At 46.2% G+C, this 21,800-nt stretch overlaps 1 protein-coding gene and 1 long non-coding RNA gene across 2 annotated transcripts in view; one reads left to right on the forward strand and one right to left on the reverse strand.

The window, feature by feature from the left end:
* The window catches only part of bcas3 (BCAS3 microtubule associated cell migration factor), a 196,725-nt gene extending 182,075 nt beyond the window's left edge, over positions 1-14,650 (forward strand). Inside the window, exons 24-25 of the mRNA XM_062473142.1 lie at positions 498-665; positions 13,013-14,650. Coding sequence (XP_062329126.1) covers positions 498-665; positions 13,013-13,161 — 317 coding nt within the window. The 3' untranslated portion in view covers positions 13,162-14,650. The remainder of the gene's footprint in view (positions 1-497; positions 666-13,012) is intronic.
* Position 14,651: 1 nt separating this feature from the next.
* Positions 14,652-21,744, reverse strand: LOC134029141 (uncharacterized). The gene is made up of 3 exons (XR_009931620.1): positions 21,073-21,744; positions 17,184-17,328; positions 14,652-15,086 (listed from the first exon to the last, which is right to left on the reverse strand). It is a non-coding gene; the product is annotated as an uncharacterized LOC134029141 (long non-coding RNA).
* Between the last annotated feature and the right edge of the window lie 56 nt (positions 21,745-21,800).

The raw sequence follows: 21,800 nt of genomic DNA on the forward strand, positions 1-21,800 counted from the left end.
AGACAGAGACAGCTTTGGGAGACAGCGAGGCTCCCTAAGAACAGTTTGCTCCAGCAGTAAACAAATCAAGAGGAGCTCGAGGTGTGACTGGAGGCCGGGCCTGACCGTCTGCTGTCTGCATGGTCATGTCTGCATTTAGCTTGTGGGAACTTGTGGACGGTCCAGCTTGTTCAGAGTGTGGTCAGGTCTGGAGAGCGGGCCTGTATCTAATTGGGTCCGTGTTAAAATAGGCCGCAACTCAACCGCGGTTGGTTCTCCTCGTCGTGTTGTTCCTCTGTACTGAGAGTGTGTCAGGTTGATGAAACGTTTTGGGCCACAGAGCGGATTCTGAACTAAGTGTCCTCAACTTCCAACCTCGTTTTGGCTTTGACGGGACGAATATTCCAACGTACCGTGGTTTTGGCCGCGAAGCAGATCCATTGTTTTCGACTCTGTACTCGGTTTGGACTGGAAGCTCTTCATACTTAACGGGGATGGGTGGCATGTGTGTGTTCCAGGAGCGTTTGACCGCAGCGTGACCCTGCTGGAGGTGTGCGGCAGCTGGCCCGAGAGCTTTGGGCTGCGTCACATGAGCTCCGTGGACACCACGGAGGAGGGGCTTCGGGAACGCCTCGCCGACGCCATGTCCGAGTCACCGTCCAGAGAAATACTGGGCTCTGCTACAGGTTGGTGACACGCATGCACACACATACCCCATGTATTAACATCTTAATACATATAGGCCAAGTGGTTATGAGTAAACAAATGAGATAGCGTGTAAAACCACACACACGTACACACTAACGGAAGTGCCTTATTGTGTGTGGCAGTCAGTCATACCCTAAAAGAGAGCCAGGGGCATTTCTTGCACACTGCTCATGAAGATGCACACTTTGTGTCCATGAACTGGTGGAATACACAATTGTGTGTGCGTTGTGTGATCGCACGCCCGGGCGAGAGTGTGTTTGCGCCTGTCATCCTTTCTGACAGTCCGAATGTTAAATTAATTTAGGAAAGCGGCAACCCTCTCGTCTTGTCCTTAAGTGAACATGAAGGCGGGGGGGGGGGGGGGGGCAACATGGAGGGCATGTGTGAGAAGGCTGCCATAGGGAACGACCCGAGGGTCACAAGGCCAAAATGTGTTTAGCATTGACTTTCTCCCCCCATGCGCATTCTGTGAGCTGCCCCATGTCCACCACAGACGCCCCTGCAGCCTACTGTCTCGCTGGCGTGCTTCTCCTTCCCCTCCGTCGTCCTCTCCAGCACACATGCTCTCTTGCGTCGCAGCTATTAGGGCCTAACCACATTTGAACCTATTCATTTACTGTCCCCTCTGCTGTAGAATTCCCTCTTTCTCTCCGCCTCTCCCTCTCTTTCCAACTCCTTCTCCGTCTCAGTAATTGGCCCTGTCTCTCTCCCGGCCCGTCATTAGATTAGGGCAGACTCCTGGACACTTGTAGTCTGCGCTTGTTCCTCCATCGCCACGGCCCCTAATGCAACGCAAAATTCATTACTGATCACATTACACTGAGCCCACCCCCCCCACCCCCACCCCCCCTCTCCGCCTCTGGCTCTCCCATCCCACACAAGACACTAGCTTAACCCTTTCCACAGCAAGAAACAGGGGCCACTCGGTCACTGTGTGTGTGTGTCCGGAGGAGGGGGGGAGGGGGGACCGGAGCCTGCCCTCAGACATGCTCATCCATCCTGGACTGACTGTGGCTTTGTGTCCCTCTGGCACCAGACTTAAGAAGGGAGTAACAGGGAGGTAATGGAGGCTAATCTAATTGGGACCAGGAGAGTGTAATCCATTGGAAATATGTGTGTGTTTATGTGAATGTGCCGGACGTTGGGTGAAGAAAGAGTGTGTGTGCACGTGTGTGTGTGTATGGTTGCTGGTGTTGGAGTTGGTAAGAGAGTGCCTGTGCTTCAGATGGCCTTGAGAGTGTGAATGTCTCCAGGGTGGAATAGTAGGTTCAGGAGACACACACACACACTGAGGCAGAGTTGGAATGCCTTATGATATAACAAATCACCATCCCTGACATTCCTCCAACACACTCGGTCACTTATACACACACACACACACACACCGCTCATATACACACACATTCACACTGAAAACAAAGCCCCTACTCAGTGAGATTGAGCTCTCACGCACAGCCTGAGACCTACTGTCGCCAAGGCCAGGAGCAGGTGACACACAGATCCAGAGATGGAGAGATGGAGAGAGAAGGGGGAGGGAGGAGGAGAGACAGACAGAGAGAGAAGGGGGAGGGAGGAGGAGAGACAGACAGAGAGAGAAGGGGGAGGGAGGAGGAGAGACAGACAGAGAGAGAGAGAAGGGGGGAGGGAGGAGGAGAGACAGACAGAGAGAGAAGAGGGAGGGAGGGAGGAGGAGAGACAGAGAGAGAGAGAAGGGGGAGGGAGGAGGAGAGACAGACAGAGAGAGAAGGGGGAAGGAGGAGGAGAGACAGACAGAGAGAGAAGAGGGAGGGAGGATGAGAGACAGACAGAGAGAGAAGGGGGAGGGAGGAGGAGAGACAGACAGAGAGAGAAGGGGGAGGGAGGAGGAGAGACAGACAGAGAGAGAAGGGGGAGGGAGGAGGAGAGACAGACAGAGAGAGAAGAGGGAGGGAGGAGGAGAGACAGACAGAGAGAGAAGGGGGAGGGAGGAGGAGAGACAGACAGAGAGAGAAGGGGGAGGGAGGAGGAGAGACAGACAGAGAGAGAAGGGGGAGGGAGGAGGAGAGACAGACAGACAGAGAGAGAGAGAAGGGGGAGGGAGGAGGAGAGACAGACAGAGAGAGAAGGGGGAGGGAGGAGGAGAGACAGACAGAGAGAGAGAGAAGGGGGGAGGGAGGAGGAGAGACAGACAGAGAGAGAAGGGGGAGGGAGGAGTAGAGACAGACAGAGAGAGAAGGGGGAGGGAGGAGTAGAGACAGACAGAGAGAGAAGGGGGAGGGAGGAGGAGAGACAGACAGAAAGAGAAGGGGGAGGGAGGAGGAGAGACAGACAGAGAGAGAAGGGGGAGGGAGGAGGAGAGACAGACAGAGAGAGAAGGGGGAGGGAGGAGGAGAGACAGACAGAGAGAGAGAGAGAAGGGGAGGGAGGAGGAGAGACAGACAGAGAGAGAAGGGGACCATGAGCTGACTGCTAAAACACACTCCTGCTGAAATTAGATTTGGCCATGTAACATAACGTTGCAAACTGAATTTGTCTTATTGGTGCCAACCCAACATAAATTCCATTGAAGCCATGGGGATGATTGGGTCCCTGTTACCTTGCAGAGCTGAGACAAGCCAAGGTAGGCCAGCTGATGTCCGACTCACTGACCCTTACGCACACACAAACACACGCCCTTTTGTTTTCTTTCAATGTCTGTCGTATGGAAGCAGCGATGTCCCACCAGCTCACAGGCCTAGGTGAGGCAGTGTTCTGACTGCTAATGCTCTTCAGTGTTTCACTGAATGAGCAGAGGGACCAGGGGAGATCTGAGGCCACACACAGCCAGTCAGTCTGTTGATGCTGGTGCATGTTTTCACGCAAACGAGGAACAATATGCCCATGACCTGAAAACGCCATTGCACTCAACTGGCTCACTCAACATCCCTTTACATGTGTAGGCTCCGTTTTAACACAAATATTTAAGGTGCTCTTATCAGCGTCCAGAAAGTACTGCCATTCTTCAGTGTATTTTGTGTGTGTGTGTGTGTGTTTGTCAGTATACACACGTGTGTGTGTGTGTGTGTACATCTGACATGTTAGTGAGTCTTCGTGCTTAGATTTCAGTGTGGGTGTGGGACCCTCTAAAACAGCAGGAAGTATGTCACTCACCAGTAGACTCTGTATACACATCAGGTCCTTATGAAGTCCCAATTATTTATGAACTTGTCAGACGCCCGGCCAAATAGGCTTATGATTGACTTAATTACTCCAACTGCCATTCGCCATCCAAGCATAGCTATTGGTGGGTTGATTCTCGGGCCGTCGGTGTAATTTTTGGAAGTCTTCCACCTCGTGTCTGATGTTATCGTGCAACTGAAAACACTGCCTTTTGTGCGTTGGCCTGTGTGTGCGAGTGCATGTGTGTCTATGTTTGCGTGTGTGTACTTACAGAAAAAAGGGCACGCTGTTGATGTAATCTGTTAGTGTGGATTGAGGATTTCCTCCCTGCCAGAGAGCTGTGTGTGTGTGTGTGCGTGTCTGTGTGTGCGTGTGTGTATATGTACTTGTGCATGTGTGCCTTTGCAAAGGCATTGGGTTCTACATTCTCCTCACTAGCCACTCTTATGTAGTTAACTACATACAGTAGATACTAGTATATTTGTAGTATATGTATCTAGTAACAATCAATGTATCTAAATACAGCACTGTGCTAACCACAGGAGGACACCTGACCTTATCATAGCATTGCTTCATGTGTCGCTTTTTTCAATCTGAATTCAAAGCCATTCTTACAGCGCTCGAACAGTAAGGACTGCATTGCGTGTTAGCCTAATGTGATTGGGGTGTACTGTTACTAGAGCCGTAGCCCGCAGCATATGAGAATCATTTCATAAAAGCGCTCTGTAATACAACCTTAATGATATTAATTGAGTCGTCAAGGCGCGTGGAGGCTGGGACCCCCCCGCCCTCCCACTCACAGGATAGAAACCTAGATTGTTTCCCCGGTCCGGCCCGTACCACTCCTATACCCAGTGTTTGAATTGGCCCATGTGACCAGGACCCCATTCAACCAGACCAGAGCTATTATCTGACTGACTGCCCTCTTTTGTACTTGAGCTTGTTTTGACACACAGATATCCATCTGAACACCAACAACACGTACGATACACCATGAGACCACCGTGCCAAAGAGGTGAGTTGGGTCTGGAGGTCCCACTTTCTCCATCAATCAGGACCTCCCTCTGGCTCTGTGCTGTACGTGCACATGCACATGCTGTTGGTCACACGTACACACACACACACACACATTCCAATACATATGCGCACACACAGACACAGAGCAGCGTATCAACACATTCATGCAGGGATACACACACCAATGTACACATTTTTCGAAACCTCTCGCGATGTATCTGAATGAGAGCTGAAGCCAGGAGTGGTTTACAGGGTCTCTCATCCTGAGCACAGCAGGATCCTCATGTGATGCACCACAAGCTGCCCACTGTGAAGTACAGTGTGTGAACACTAGTGGATTGTCCCGAACTAGGAACACACACACACACACACATTAGAACATATGAGAATGACTAAAACATGTTATTCTGCTTGTCTATGCAGTATAAGTGATGGATTTGGAGGGCGGACATGCATGAGGTAATGCTCTAGGGTAAACACACATACCCACCATGTTGCCGGATCTTTCTTCCTGGCTTTTGTTTTGCCTACGTGAGTCAGTGAGAAGGGATGTCGGGGGGCTAGTCAAGTGTTTTTACATCAGTCGTCTCAAGTTTAAGCCTGGCTGGATTGTGTGACGTTTTCCATCAGTGTGTCCTCTCCCCCGTTGTGTACTGTATGGCGTCAGTGTGTGGGGCTTCCGTATCACAGACACACATACACACCCACCTTAACTCACCCCATCACATCACTGGGATTCTTCACTGAAAAATATTAGTTGATCACTTTGTCACATCCCCTTAGGCCCCTGTTCCGCCACTTTAACACACACACGGAGAGAGAGAGAGAGAGAGAGAGGGGAGAGAGAGAGAGAGGGAGAGAGAGAGAGAGAGAGAGAGAGAGGGAGAGAGGGAGGGAGGGGGAGAGGGAGAGGGAGAGAGGGAGGGGGAGAGACGAGTGCACTCTCCGCCTGAGAGACACTCGGTAAAAGCTCCGACAAGGAGAAGAGAAAGAAGAAGGGAGCGCTGTGAGAGACAAGAAAGGGGGGATGTGACAGTATTGGAGGCTGAAGAGTATGGTGCCTAGAGAAGAGATGGAGGAGGAGTGTGAAAGAGGAGTACAGTCATTATATCTGCCCCCCAGCACTCCTTCATTCACTGGCCGCTCTCTCGCTCTCTCTTTCTCCCTCCATCTCGAGCCAGCCTGGAGCTTGAGTGTAATGCGCCGCGACAGTGTGAGACTATGAGGAATCATTCCTGTATTCAAAGCCACCACGGCCTCTCTCGCCTCCCCTCCCCCTCCTCCTCCTCTCTCTCTCTCCTCTGTCTCTTCTCCGTCTCCTCTCCTCCCCCGACACGTCAGGCATGGATGTCATTGTATCATTTATCCCGGCCTTCGCCCCTCTCTGCCACTCTGCCCCGCTCGCTCACCCAGAGGGGAGCGTGAAGGAGAGTGTGAAAGAAAGTGTGTGTGTGTGTGTGTGTGCACAGGCAGGCGAGCGGGCGCGGCGGGCTCGGCCTACCGCAAATGGGCTTTTTGTGGACTTTTTTTGGAGCCTGCACTTAACAGCTCGCTCAAGGGAGAGACACATAGGCTTGTGAGAGTTTGCAGAAAAGGAGGGCGAGAGATGGAAGAAGAGGGCATAGGAGAGAGAAAGAGAGAGGGGGGGAAGTAGGGCGACTGGAGGCTGGGATGGGGGGGGGGTGGGGTAGAGTGGGAAAAGCACTTTTGAAAAATGTGTGTGTACGATGTTCCTGGTCTGTTTTGGGTTGTCTAGACAAGACGATGGAAGCAGCCTTTAAGAAGGACCAGGAGGCCTATGAACGCTCCTGAAATGAAGTTGTGGCCCAGCGTCTTCATGTTCCACCTCTCTTTACACAGCCAGCCCCAATACCAGTCAGGAACATTAGCCCTTAACCCGGGCCCTTGTGTGTTTACATTGCCCTTGACTAAATTAATAATACAGGAGTTACATTCAATCCATCTTCCCGTGCTGGATATGAAGCACAACGCTTAAACTGCCACATGCAAACACGTATACTATCGCTGGAAATATGTGTATTATTTTCAGTGATGATATATTCTCTAACTCACACACACATAGATCAATTATTATTTATCTCTCTCTTTCTGTCTCACTCTCACACACGCACACAGACACACGTATATAAGGGGTGTGTATCAATAAAAGATGTCGATATGAATAAGAGATGGAGAACATAATGGACAGATTGCGAGGCGATGCGGTTGGAATAGTGTTCCCTCTGTGCTCACAGCTGGCCCAGTCGCCTCTACAGAGATCAGATCTGTGTGTGTGCGCGCATGCCTCGACACATCTCTTTCCAGGAACACGGGAGATAGAGAAGAGGGAGGGGAACGAGGACGGGGGGGTGGGAAGGAGGAGGGGGTTAAAACAGGAGGAGGAGAGGAGCAGAGGGACTGAGAGAAAGAGGGGAGTATACTGTAAAAATAGAATGCGGAGGGATGGAGGATGGGAAGAGGGAGGTAGGAGAGGGGGACAGGAGGATGGAGGGTGAGACGTGAGGAGAGGTAGAGGATCAGATGGAGGGAGGAGGAGGAACGGGGAAAGAGAGATGGGGGCTGAAAGGAAGTGAATAGGGTGTAAACACAGAAGGGAAGTTAGCAAGGGAACCAATTTGATCCAGCCTGAATGCAAAGAATAATTAGCCGTCATTATCGGCATTCATAACAGGGTCTTTAGTGTTCCCATAGCCTACTATCTCCAAGATGAAAGCGCAACAGTAATTAGCCTGAATGGCCACATTAAAACAACTACATCCAATAACTTGGCAGCATAAAATACCTTTCTGTCCTGCAGTGACTGTTTATGCTCAGGAGCTCATGTTCATCCACCCAACCCCCGACCCTCCAGCACACACACATAGACACACACACACTCCCTCGGGATGAACCGATATTATGACCCTACATCATTTGTCCTTCCTGTTATGATCCACGCTCCTCTTTGTCCACCAAGTACGCTAATTTCTCGCAAGTCCTGCCACCCCACCACTCAGGCTATATTTCAGCCTCCTGGAATTAGATATAACCTGTTACAACAAACAAGCTAATGGACTGGAATAAACTAATTCAATAATTAGTGTAGGCTGCTCTTACAATTAGTAAATTAGTTGGTGAATTAATAAATGGCAAGGTAATAAGTAGCAGTATCCATCCTCCTCCCTGTGTCTGAGAAAGCAGCTTGTTGTCCAATTTTACCTGAGATCCTAAGAGCTTTCTCTATCCGTAAACAGACATCTCAAGTATCTAAGAGGGTTATGACAGGGACGCTTGCTTAATGTCCATCTACTATTCAGTACTTTGTTAGTTCTGGTTTGAAAAATATCAGCCAAAGGCTGGAGTTTAGATGAACATTTGTGAACCATGGTGCTTTTTCTCATGTGAAGAAACTTACTCTCAAGGGTAGTTCCATGTTGCTATTTTTGGTGATTTGTGAAACGATTCACCTATTCATAGTCTAACAGGCAAAGCATTCCGAAGAATAAGGAAAAAGAAACTCTTGTTACCGGGGTCAAATCCTCAGTCAAAAGCTGTCCTTTTGAACTGATTCAACAACTTATTTCTATAAGCTCCTCTTACTGTAGAAGGTAGCAAAATTGTGCTACATTGATATAATCCATTAAAGTGTATATAATGGCAATCTTATTGAAATGGATGCTCTTGTAAGAGACTGGATACAGCCTCTGGACTCTCTTCTGTACTACAGAGTGCTATTCTGCAGGGCTTTCTCTGTGTCTTTATCCAGAAAACATGTTGCTCCACACATTCCTCTTGACCTCTGTCTGTCTGCTGTCCGGACCCCTGTCTGCTCTCCAGACCCCTGGCTCACACCGACGCTGTCATCCTCTGCCAGCCAATAGGAACGAGGGGTGATGGCGTCTAGTGCCCGGTTGGCGTACCTTGCACGCCATCGCCGGGGGAGCTCGGTTGGTTTGCGTTTGCCCTGCACATTTACTCTGAACCTGTCCCCATTCCTCTCGGTCTCCATTGTCCCACATCTGCCTTTGCTTTGCGGAGCACTTCCATGTGTAGAAGTGCCTAAACGATGTCCCTTTGGAACAGAAAGGTTGTGCCCCTTTGGAAAGAGCTGTCTCCGCCTGAGGCATGTGGGTTGCAGTATATAACAGAGTAGGCTGACTATAACAGCAGTCCTGCCTTCTAGTAGAAAGACTTCTCCTCCAGGTTGGAGACTTTAAACTGCCGTAAGCTTCATTAGCGTGAGCTGTGTGAAAGCGCTGCTAGCTAAATGTCTGAATCTCCCATGCAAGGCCTTAGCACCTTAGCAGTTGTATGTGAGGATCTGGTCATAGATGTGGGGGGAGGCCGATCTGAAGCTGGTCTGCCCTTAGTCTTGATTAGCTGCTTATTCAAAGTGACCCTGTTAGTGTTTTGTTGGTGCCCTAATGAGGGTGAACCACATGTGGAATGGTCATGGTTATGTTCAACCGACACACCTGTGGACCTACTATCACAGTCGCCACATTATGGAGCTCAAGGTTGAGGTGATGTACATGTTCATCATCCCTTCCACACAATGATTTGGAGCCTACAATGACATCTCTCTGTTGCTCTTTGTTGGCACGTACACAACCATGTCTCCTGTGTACCGGTACACCCCAGGTGCCCACATGTATGCAGTGACAGTATATGTGTTGATGGTGGTCGGTGCCATAGACAGCTGGTGACAGAGGGTGATGACACGCCCACACACACCAGGATATATGGATGACAGCAAAGGGGGACCTTGGTGACATCATAGCCCTCTAATCTGACACACGGCTATATTAGGGCAGTGACAGATAAAGCACATTGGAGAGTAAGGGGGGGGGAGCTGAGAGAAGTGATTGTAGTACTGTAGCAGACATTCTGTGTAATGAGGCCTGATTAGAGATGAAGCACAGACAGAGAGAGAGAGAGTGTGTGCTCATGTCTGCTTTTGCTTTGTCTGTGTGTCTATCGTGTGTGTGTGCACACGCATGGAGGGGGAAGTGGGAGTCTGACGTGAGAGCTCTAACCAGTGCCAGCTGGGGCCAACGGTGAGATTAAAGTTAAAACACAAAAACAATCAGCCAGGATAAGTATAGTATCGGTGTGGGTTACTGCCCTCATCCCAGACCCTGAGAGAGGGAGGGGGGCACACATTGGGCCTGCTCAAGCCTGGCTCTCTATGCCCTCTCTCCCTTCTACACTGGCATAGAACCACTGATTAAGAGCCCCTTTGTTTTCCCTTTGATCTCTGCCTCGCTCCTCCACCACCACCCCCCCCTTGCCCGTAACGCTCAACTCAATACAGTCGCACCACCGCAAACAGACATGCACGCCACTAACAGGCTCCCAATGGGGGTGGGGGTGTTTGTGTATGTTGTTTGTGTATGTTGTTTGTGTGTGTGTGTGTGTGTGTGTGGTGGGGGGGTATATGTTTAGTATGTTTCCCTTCATAAGGCTTTTTCATTTTGTGTATTTGTGTGTGTACGTGCGTGTACGTGTGTGTGTGTCGGGCTGAAGTGAGAAGAGGGGAATGTAAGAGGATTAAGACCATTCCCAGCTGAGGCTGGACCATTTCTGGACATTTCCACAGTCCACTTGGTAATGAGGTATTTACTGTGAGGGCGGGGGCGCAGTGTTATTGCTAGTTGCCATTGAGCTTAACTCCATCCCTGCTGGATTGAGACACTAGCTCTGAAAATAGCTCAATCTTTTATCATCAAAGGCTTTCTCTCAGTGCTTCTACATCCTTATCTAAGAAATAGGCTCACCCACATTGAAGATACAACTCTCTGCAGAACCATAGTCCAGTGGCTCAGTGTGCTGGGGTGCAGCTGAATAATCATAGGTTCAATTCCCTCATGAGCCTCTGTACTGAATGTGCATTTAATGTACATTTAAGTCCCATTGGAGGAAAGTTCCAGCTTAATGACCGTATTGTGTTACACAGTGACTTCACTCCCCCTTGAACAAAAGATGGCCAACATGAGAGCTCTGTGGGATTGTGTGAGGGCCGTGAAAGGTTAAGACCAACGCCTCTCACTGAATGGCTCCTAGCAGTCTCACAATGAGGTGGATTAGGGCCGCACTAGTGAGACCTCAGGGGCTTTACACAGGGTGTTCAGCAGCTTGCAACGTCTACAATAACACTGCTTACACTGGAGCTAGTCTGCGCTAGGCTAGGAGTTAGCATAAAGGTTAGGGGTTAAGGTGAGGCTATGCAGAGGCTATGATGGAGGCAGGAATGAGGCTGAGGTGAAGGCAGCCGGGGAGGGAGGCAGGGGGAGAGGTGTTTGCTGGGCTCAGTCTGGGTGCCGCCACCACCTCTGCATGCCTCAAGACCCGGGAAAGTGATATCATTACAGTTGACTGGGATCTGCTTACTGATAAATCCCCACCACTCTCTCTCTCTTTCTCTCTCTCTCTCTCTGTGTGTGTGTGTGTGTGTGTGTGTGTGTGTGTGTGTGTGTGTGTGTGTGTGTGTGTGTGTGTGTGTGTGTGTGTGTGTGTGTGTGTGTGTGTGTGTGTGTGTGTGTGTGTGACTGCAGTCATCGACCCCTGGGATTACTCTGGGCAGCTTCAGCTGTGCTGGTGTTTTTCTCTGCATGTACTGTGGCAAATGAGAAAGTGCTCAGGAGGTGGGAAGACATGCGAGGAAGGGCAGCGCTCGGCCCAGAGCAGGTTGGATAACCCGAGGCCGGGATGCCAAGTCGACAGATTTGCGTTCTGGCCGACCTAATCACTGTGGTTTACTAGGTGCTGGTTTAACACTCTGGGGTCAAACTGATAAGGGATGTCCTGCATGATCACAGAGAGAAGAGGGCACCTGATTGGATGACCTTTGTGAAGGATCTGTGTGTTCATTCATATTCCCACCAACCCTGAACGTTACCTCAGCTGAGAACATATTGCATTTATCACACTGGTTGGATTAGAGTGATTCTGAATGACACATTCCAGTGATGCGCTGAGGGTGTATATGGAGTATTGAGTAGTATCGAGTTGGATTGTGGAGCGTCTGTGGGCCTGTGTTGTATACCAGCCCGAGCAGAGGCCATACTTGTCTGATGTGCTTTACTCTCCCTCCAGTCTCCACGCTAGGATTTATAGGCTCCTGTCGCAGGGGTATGTTAGCCGCACCCCTCCTACAACACACACATCCGTCCTGTACCCCACTGACAGCTTTCATATGAGGTCAGCAGCCTTTACCAGGACTTCCCATTCATCCTGTAGGAGAACAGAGCCTGACACTGTGTGTGTATCTGGATCCCTCCATCCGTCCTTGTACAGATCTATGGGCCCTAAATTTTACCCAGGTGTCAAGCCACTTGTGTTATGTTGGACTGTTGGACTCTCTCCATGTGAAGCGCCCCCTGTGTAAACGGCCTGGCAGACGTGCGTATTTATAGCTTGTTTGTGGGTGCGTACAGTATGTTGTTTCACCGGCACGCACCGGCACCGTTTGCCCACCGTCGTTTAATGGGAGAGCCGCAATAACACATCAAATACGACGCTGACAACATGACAGGTATATGCCTGATCTATGTCAAAATGCACCACATACATCACCAACGATTCTCCACTGCCGCACATACCATTCCACGCATACATATATCGACAGACATGGTTTACGGCATGTAATATCTGTAATATGTTCCGTATGGCCACGGACGTTTCCAATAATAGTAAGGGGTGGGGTGAGGTATGGTGGTGGAGGGAGCTGGCATACACTGTCAGAGAGCCACTCCTCCCCCCAGCGTCATTGGTCAGAGGGGGGGTTTGTGTGTTCACTGGGATCAGATACATCTTCTGATGGATGTCCGGGATGCTCGACAGCGTAGATGACTCATAGGTGTTTGGGAGAGCGTGTTGTCCTGGGTCGTGTCGGGCACATGTGCAGGCCTCCTCTCTTTTAGGGAAGCAAGGACCTCTGATTTACTGTACGGCCTTCCTCAAACCAAACAAGGAGAGACCGGAGACGAGAAAATGGTGTTCAAGGAGAAGCGCTGATGAGCTCATCACACTCAAGAACTTACAAAAACCGTGAAAATAATACATTTGCGTGGCATTATTAATTTGCTCACGACGCATAATTGTTACCTGATGTCATCCTCCCTCTCTTCCTCTCTCGTCTCTTCTTCTCTTCCTTTCTCTCCCTCCACAGAGCTCCAGAGGGAGGGCAGCATTGAGACGCTCAGCAACAGCTCCGGCTCCACCAGCGGCAGCATCCCCCGGAACTTTGAGGGCTACCGCTCGCCCCTGCCCACCAACGAGAACCAGCCCCTCAGCCTCTTCCCCACCAGCTTCCCCTAGACGGCAGCCCTCCTCCCTGCAGGCCTACACAAGACAATCCAGGGGGCACACAGTCTGCCTCGTTATATTCAGATAGCAATGTGTTGTTGGCAACATTTCAAACTTGCCCACTTCCGTTAAAAGGCCCTTTTGGGTTGTAGACAGTGACCTCCTTTCAAATAATAAGCCTGTGACTGTCTAACCACTCCATATTTGTGATGATTACCTGGTAAATGATGTTGCTCTCTCTTCTCCCCGCAGAGTGGCTCGTGGGCCTACCTGGCCTGGTGTGTGTTTGAGTGTGCGTGTCCAGTCTGCATGGCAGGTAGACCGTGTTCTGCTTTGTCGGCTAATCTGAGTGTGTGTGTTTGAATGAGCAGCGTGTCTGGTGATCTGTTGTTAAAGTTGTATTTACTCACCAGTGTGGAGCTAATTATTTCTGATCACGCCCCCTCCACCTGTGTGTACGTGTGAGGGAAACCAGTTTCCATGTTCTCATAACCTCCTGGTGAAAATATGTTTGTTTTTGGCTTTTATGCATTTAGATGGGCTTTAAAAAAATTAACTTAATCTGACATATTTCTCATAGCTCACTTTAGATGATTAATTTGACTCAGTTACTTGTAGTTGCTAAACCGTCTGAGAAAAGTGTAGCTGCTTGGTATATTTGCAAATTGTGACCAATTCCTTTTTTTCATTAATACGTTTAGAATGTATTTGGTAAGTCACCGTGGTTTCTGTGGGTAACCTTGGGTGTCACTGTCTTCCTCTGATGTCATCATATTTGGATTATGATGAAGCCAGAGGCATGTGCTGTAGAAAAATGTAATCTGTCGTTGAACCTAAACCCACAATTTGCCAGCTTGCTTTTCTAACAGTCTAAATGAGTCAGCACTATACTTGAGCATACCACATATGACTTGATCAACGCCTGATGCACTATTGAAAATAAAAGTCACATTAGCTAACAAAAAACGGGTTCTGAAAATGTTCTTTGTTCTGGTTTGTTTTCATTTAAAGAGAATTGTATAAAGTTAAATGATACATCCCTTTCTCTCATCTGAACAACTATGTGCCACAGTTGTCATAATGATGCATGTTACAGAAAAGGGCATGACTCTATTCACCGTAATGCAGAACATGCTTGATACTGACTGTAATGCTTTGTAAAATACCAAGTCATTATTTGCTTTACGTTAATTAAAGTAAAATAAGACTTGGGAAATATGTGTTTGTAGTTCTTAAAACGTGAAACCAATTGTGTTGTCACCACTGTTCATAAAAATACTGGATAATAGCTAAACAATGTTTAGGTGTTATGACAATGTACAGTTTGGTACTGGAAATACAGTATTCTTTAACCTAAAATGAACAAGCCAATTGTAATTAAATTACATCATTCAGAATTCACGACATTGTACCAAGAAAATATGCTGTTATCAGTGACAAAAGCTGACACCACCAGTGTGCTCTTATCCAAACAGTCATTTATTGTGTAAAACTCCCAGTGAATACAATGCGTTTCATACTTACCAGAATGTACTTATACACAGAGATTGCTAAGGATTTGTCTTTTTCTTTGAAAAATGAATGTCAACATCCTGTAATAGCATAAGCAGGAATAGCAAGTGAGAGGGTGGTCCACCCTGCAAGCTGCTACATGTGCATCCGAGCAAGCCTCCTGTGTTTCAGTGGGCACTTACTTCGAGATGAGCCAAATCCGCCATGATTCTGAAACTATGGGTGTGTATGAATGGGTTCGAGCAAAGCGAGCCATGCCAGCGCGCCCTGGCACTCTCCCCTGACCTGTGTGGACACTGGAGCCCTGTTGCACTTCACAGAAACATGCTGCCCTGCATGCCAATGGCTCCCAGAGGGCCCAATGCCCAGGCTGGCAGCGCCAACAGGTCTCACCCTCTCTCCCTGATGGCCATTCTCTGCCCACCCTGTGAATGAAGAGGCCAGAGAGGGTACATGAAGAGGCAGCTATGATGGAGTGTGGCGCCACAGATGTATAACTTTAAGAAATCGGCATGGCTTTATTCAATATAGTAGGCCGAGGCTACTGAAATACAAAGACTTCCACCGTTTTTGTCATATCTGGAGAAAAAAATATTTTCAATAAAGCCTAATATTTGCTCGCAATTAGATAATCCAATACAACGTCAACCTTTCTCAAAACAACAAAAATGGTACTGATGTCTGTTCATGAACACTTTTTCCCACTTCCAAATATATTTACATAGGCTGATAAACAAATTTTACGGGTGTGTAAACTAGTCTGCAAACTCCCATGCAACTGGTTATTTGAGTCTAAAACTGGATATTTGAACTGATGTATGACTTTGGTAACTCCATTTGTGGTGTCGTGTCATGTCGTTTGACATTTGAAATCAATCAGGGACCATATTATTTTTGTCGTTTGAAGGCAAGGATTATGCCGAAAAAAAATCAATAAATGTAATGCCAGACATTTGATGGATATTTGGCGCTTTGTTTAATTATAATGTTACACCTTAAGCATACAGAATGTCTTCGGGGTGTTTGCATTCTTGTCTAGCATGTTTCAAACGAACACACCATCATTTGCCATAACTTAATTTAACATTGATTACTTTAAAATAGGTAAGTGGTGAAATGTGTTGGGTTGAAAGTGCTGAAATAATGTGAAAATATTTGCCAATGCTGAGTTGAGAACGTTGTCATAAATAGACGCATATGGACAGCTATAATTGCGTTATTTTGAACAAGATTATGTTCAGGCTATGTGTACACTTATTTCTAATTCAATGATAGAATATCATGTGAGAGGCAACGTTTTAAATCCAACACGCAGACGTGCTTTTTCTCTCATTAAATTGAAGTATGATATGAATAACATAATTTCCCCCGGACCTCAGGTAATTTTGCATCGCCTTTAATACGATTAAATGTTGTCGTCAAATTGGAAATCAAATTCTGAAACAATCCACTATTTTAGCGTGTAACGTGTTAACCTCATATCAATGTTGCATTGGCTTTTACGTTTCGTTTGAGCAATGTTACGTAAATCTCGAAAAACCAACTCATTATTCAAATACACATAGCACATCTTCAAGGTTTACATAACAATGGCTTCTGTAGCCCATTGGAATTTTTGCTATCTTTAAACTAGGCTACACTACTACTGAGTAACTAGACAATTGTCTGGATTCAAATTAGTAATGCCGAGGGACTAAAGTTAAACTACTAACTTTATCCAGATAACCAAGGCAAGGATGATGGAAGAAAGGAATGAGAAAGAAAATCAAGGCAACAACTAAGTCTGCAGGCCATTTAGTTCTGCAGCACAGACAGCGTAAATCATTGTCAGTAAGGTTTCAATAGCAAAGGACCGTAATGCGTCTGTTACTGAAGACTTCGATTAGATCACCTTATCTTAAAGACGATAAAGGGCACTGATAGGCTGCAGCTGAAGTGTGAAATTCTTCTCAGACATTAAAATGCCATTAATCAGTGATAAACACTTGTTTAACGGTAGACTAATAAGTTATTGAAACTACAGGTTATCTAAGCTGCAGGTGTAAGAATAATTCAAATTAAAACTAATATGTTTCCTACATTTTGACATGATTTTACTCAAGCGACATGTCTGCCCGAACTCTCACTCCAAATGTTGCATAATTATAGACCAAATAGTGGTGTTTTATTTATCGGCCGGTTTAGTGTTTACATGGCTCGTCATTAACCTTTGCCGATCTATTTTGAATATGCATTCCAACACACACATTATATTATAAGCACGGGAAACTTTTTATTAACGGAATCAAACAGGTAGGCCTAGCACTTGTCACTCAACTCTCCAGTGCTTCATAGGCTAATTGATTTTATAACAGATTATATATAGGCTACTAGCGGGTGCTTTTAAGCTATACGCTTTATGGTCACACTCGAAAAACATATCTGCGATATTTTCCTTTTATTATCACTCCAGTTGACCCAAGAGGAGTCATGGTAACTATACCAGTGTCATGACACAGACTCTAATTGAAAACGCAACCCACCTGCAGCACAGAAGAGGCGCAACCAGAACTGGTTGATGGGAAGAGAGGGAGCCGGGAGGAGAGGGATGGCCACATGCAGGATGTGCTGGGAATGTCCCTAAAGTTTTGGAGATTTCCACACCTTCAACTTGCTGCCATAACTTACCTGTCAAAAAAGACATTAAATTATTGTAACTTTTTAAAATTAATATAGCCTAACCAAAACCATAGCCATTGGGAAACAGGACTAGCTACTCCGTCACATTTCGTTTTCCATTGCGATATTCACGAGTTAGAAATTTAGCATATAGCCAGACCAAGAATTTATAAAAAAAATAAAATACAAAAACTTTAAATGGTTTCAATAACCTTTGTCTGTGTCAACAAAAGGCCGTGACGTTAAAAACTAAAAAGTGTACATAAAACAAACAACCTTCTCTCAACCAAAAGCATTGATTAAACTTCATAAACTTCCACACATTGGCTAAAAAGGTTCGGTTTTACTACTGTGAGGGTGTCAACCTAATTTTACGTACTGTATAGTGTAGGCTAGGCTACCGAAATTGAATGTTTTCTGTGAGTCTTAACGGGAGAGAGGTGTTCCTGGATTCCCATGGGTCATTTTAGCGCCCCCACCTGTTACCTGAGATAGGTGCTATTTCTCAAGACGTGTGCTTTTCAACTAATGAGCACGTCGGGTAAAAACAGACCAATCTTAGGCGAAATAAATGAACTACAATAGGCATATACTCTTGGACTTGAGCTGGTCGGGGTGTCGTATTGGATGATCAGACATCAATCGGTTAGGCATTCATCGTAATGACACTGATTATCCGATATTAGCAAACTTTTTTTAAGGATAATTTTACCGTGTAAAGCTCTGCAAAAACTGTCTATGCATTTTCTGGTATGGAAGGTACCGAGCTTTATTTCGAATGGTGCATAACACCAGGGGAATGCCGTGCGCTGAGGGGCTGTGGGGGGATACTGCTACTGAGACTTGTCATTTTTCATCAATCTGTCGTAATTTGGTCGAGCGAACAGGACAGCGCACAGGCAGTCCCGCTGACACGGGTCAATGAGACAAGGCCAGCACGGACACTAGCAAATTACGAGTTCGCAGAGGCCGAGAGAAAGTGATTAAATCCACGGCTTTAATTAGAAAAAAAGAAATTGAGAAAAATGTAAACAGGCAACTGTGTGTGTGTGTGTGTGTGTGTGTGTGTGTGTGTGTGTGTGTGAGAGAGAGAGAGACAGACAGACAGAATGAGGGAGAGGGTGCACGAGTGAAAGGAAGAGAGAGAGTCGGAGAAGGGGAGTAAAGCGAGAATGAGAGAATGAAAGAGCGATGGGGAAGAAAGAGGAGAGGGGGTTGGTGGTAGCTGGAGGAGGCGCTGGGTATACATGTGACAAGGGGAAATATGAGGGACTTTGACAGGTCTTAAACGGTCTGGCGCCAAGGCCTCAGTCTACCGGCTAAATATAGCAGAAGAGATGATGCAGCGAGATGGGAAGAGAAGATGAAAAGATGAAAGTGAAGAGTAACAATGTAGAGGGTGAAAAAAAGAACAATACCGTGTTATAGACAAATAAGGCGTACAGTGCCCCGTTATTTCCTAATCAGAGTCTGCAGCGTATCAATAACACGGGTCTCCGAATGATCCCGTGGCGCCGCATATTCCTTTCCGTGCATTTTTACCTAACGTTAGCAATTCGATTGAGCTAACTATTTAAGGACAAAGGTTGTAAGCTATTGTAGGCCTACTACATTATATTCCGGTTCCAAAATTATTTGAAATCTCCTTCATAAAACTTTGTATTGGTCAGATTGCCTTACAGGTGTCAATGGCAACCATTGAGTTCAGAGTTGGGTTCATAAGCAAAATGTTACTTAACTTAGCAGGGACGAGGTTTTAGTCATCTGGAAGAACCTCGCGTCGGTTGATTGCATAATTGTCTATTTAAATGTGTACATTGAGGATACACAGAGCAAACAAATGGAGCGTAATTGCAAAACCATTGTTGATGTAATCAATTCCTTAAGTATATACATCGAAACCCATTAACATTCTGTGTGTGTTGCTAATCTTTTTTTCCACTCAGAATGTGGCTCCGAAGTCTGACAGAAGCATCTGTTTGGATAGAGAATGTCTCACTTCAATGACCTGAAGCCACAGTGAAGTATGCAGCAAGATATTTCCTTATTCAAATGTAGGCCATTTAATGAGCGTGGATAAGGAAGTGTGCTGTTTCACTTGTTTATTTCAAGCAAGTTTATTTTATTTGTGTGCACCTGTGACTTGGACGTGTTCACATATATCTACATCCACTTTGTTTCAGGATGAGATAGACTAAAACTATAGGTTTGAAAATAAAAGGTCAAATTAAAATAATGATTTGAAAAATGTGAACTATAAGGACCTACTCTCATCGATTGACTCAGGAGTGTCAAATATAGCAAACGACCCATAGAAGTTCCGAACCTTAGTGAAATGTGTTCACTATGTTGTTGTTTTTTAACCATGGTAGCCTACAGCGAAAATGACTTTCTGTGCACCTGTGATCATTTCATCTGTGCTCCAAAAAGCGTGAACAAGGCCGAAAAATCTATTTTGGATAGCTACGTTTACATAAAGTGTATTAATTTTTATTATAGCCTAAATAACATCCCACAACATGATTATGGTGCCAGCTCTACCACCATCAGAAAAGCAACAAGTGCCTGACAAACCCTAGCTCGGTCATCCTAAGAGGTTAGTTTTCCATTCGTGAATAACTATTTTGAAACACATTTATAACCACGATGCAACTTGTAAGTATTTTAAAAAGCATTTTACCACCAAGATTGCATCCAAACAAAACTATTTGCAATGTGCATTAGCCTATATTCAAAATGAGTGCACACTAAAAATATATATGGCTAGGCTATATACGCAGGGATATGTAGGTCTAACCATTTCTGATATATATCTTATAAATTATGCTTAGTTTATAAGTTCGATGAATGTGTTCTGTTTAAACAAAAGGAAAACAGACACAGGCTACACAAAATGCTGACGTTTAAAGGGTTAATCGGAAATGTGCAGTTTGTCTCTGACAGATTCATTCGGAGGGATTATCAGTTTTTGTTTCAGTTTTTATGTCGAAGTGACGATGTTCTGGATTGAGGGAGTAGAGCCAAAACTATAAAGTCTACGGCGGAGATCAAAGCATGTCTCCCCGGATCAGATCTAGACAGAAACGCTGTTTATCCAAATTCTCACATTTTGACGCGAAGTAATAATCACGGCGAGAGCATTCTCAGCCTAAAACTCGAGCATAAGCCTCAGCTTTGGCGTGAATGGTGAGGGGATTGGAAAGCGCTGCTAAAGGATTTTAGAGTAAATATGAAGTGACAAGAGACTGCTCTTATTGTGGTACGTCAGCCGACTGGCGCCAAGCGGTTCTTTAACAAACTGAACCGAAGTTGATCAAGGGGCCCAAGAATGGATTTCTTAAAGGCACACACAACAGCGCTCAGACCAAGACGGTCTGCTTGGGGGTCGCACATCAGTCTTTAGTGTGCTATGTAGCTTGCTGTATGTGGGTTGACCAACAATATGTCCATGCGACTCAGGACGCTGATGTGCCCTTGCACACTATGAGGATACCACCCTCCTATGACTCCTGACTCCTCCTGACTATGCAATAAATAGTTTACCGAGATGCAAGAAATATGACTAACCGTTTATAGATATGTTATTCTTCCGAAGCTCAAATTACAGTATTCTGATAATAAAATGTTTGCAAGAAATTTGCAAAAAAATATGAATAGTAGCCTATATAGCCTGTATTCCTTGAAGACTTTGCACCAACACACTACGCTAAAGGGCAAATACATCGTTTTGAATGCATCTAAGTAAGCACTCACCACATTTACTGTCCCTTTTTGTCTGGCAATTCATTCATCGTTTTCTTCCTCGACGCAGAAAGTGCGCTTTTCGAATGACCCGGGGCTTTCTTTAAAGAGGCAATGTCCGGTTTATTAGCGTCTGTCTCTCCCGTGAAGTTGTTCAAGACGGCAGCGAGTCGCGGAAATGTAATATTCTTAAATGTAATGACTTAATTCCGATATCTACCCTTCAGGAGCTGGGAAATATAGAATTCCTTACCTTAGCAACAGCATAAAGGCAAGTCATCTGAGTGAATATTTAGCTACAATTAAGGCTAAATATAGGCTATATACACACACCGAGAAGCCTAGGCTATAATTTTTTCAACAATAGTCTGGTTAAAGAATCGAAATGGCATAGCCTATGGGAGGATTGACTAACACAAAACAAAACACTTTTCACAATCAAGCAGCGAATCTGAAAAAAAAGAAAAAAGGTTTTAGCTAGGCTGTAGCCCAGGCTCAATGAAAATATAAAATACACGGTAGCCTACACATAACATTTATCCACATAATTACAGCAAATGTAAAGCTATAAACGTCAAATGCCACTCGGGTACTCTTTCGGGAATGTAAGTTGCTGCGGACAAGGTAGGAGTACCTCATCGGGATTATAAAGCGCAAGCCGACCGAGGTGATGTCTCCACCGGCAAGAATTGAGGGCTGACCCGGTGTTTGGCTTGGAGATGGGGGTGGGATTTCCCGAT

The sequence above is a fragment of the Osmerus eperlanus genome, chromosome 11 (assembly GCF_963692335.1).
Source record: "Osmerus eperlanus chromosome 11, fOsmEpe2.1, whole genome shotgun sequence".
In the NCBI taxonomy this organism is placed as follows: Eukaryota; Metazoa; Chordata; class Actinopteri; order Osmeriformes; family Osmeridae; genus Osmerus; species Osmerus eperlanus.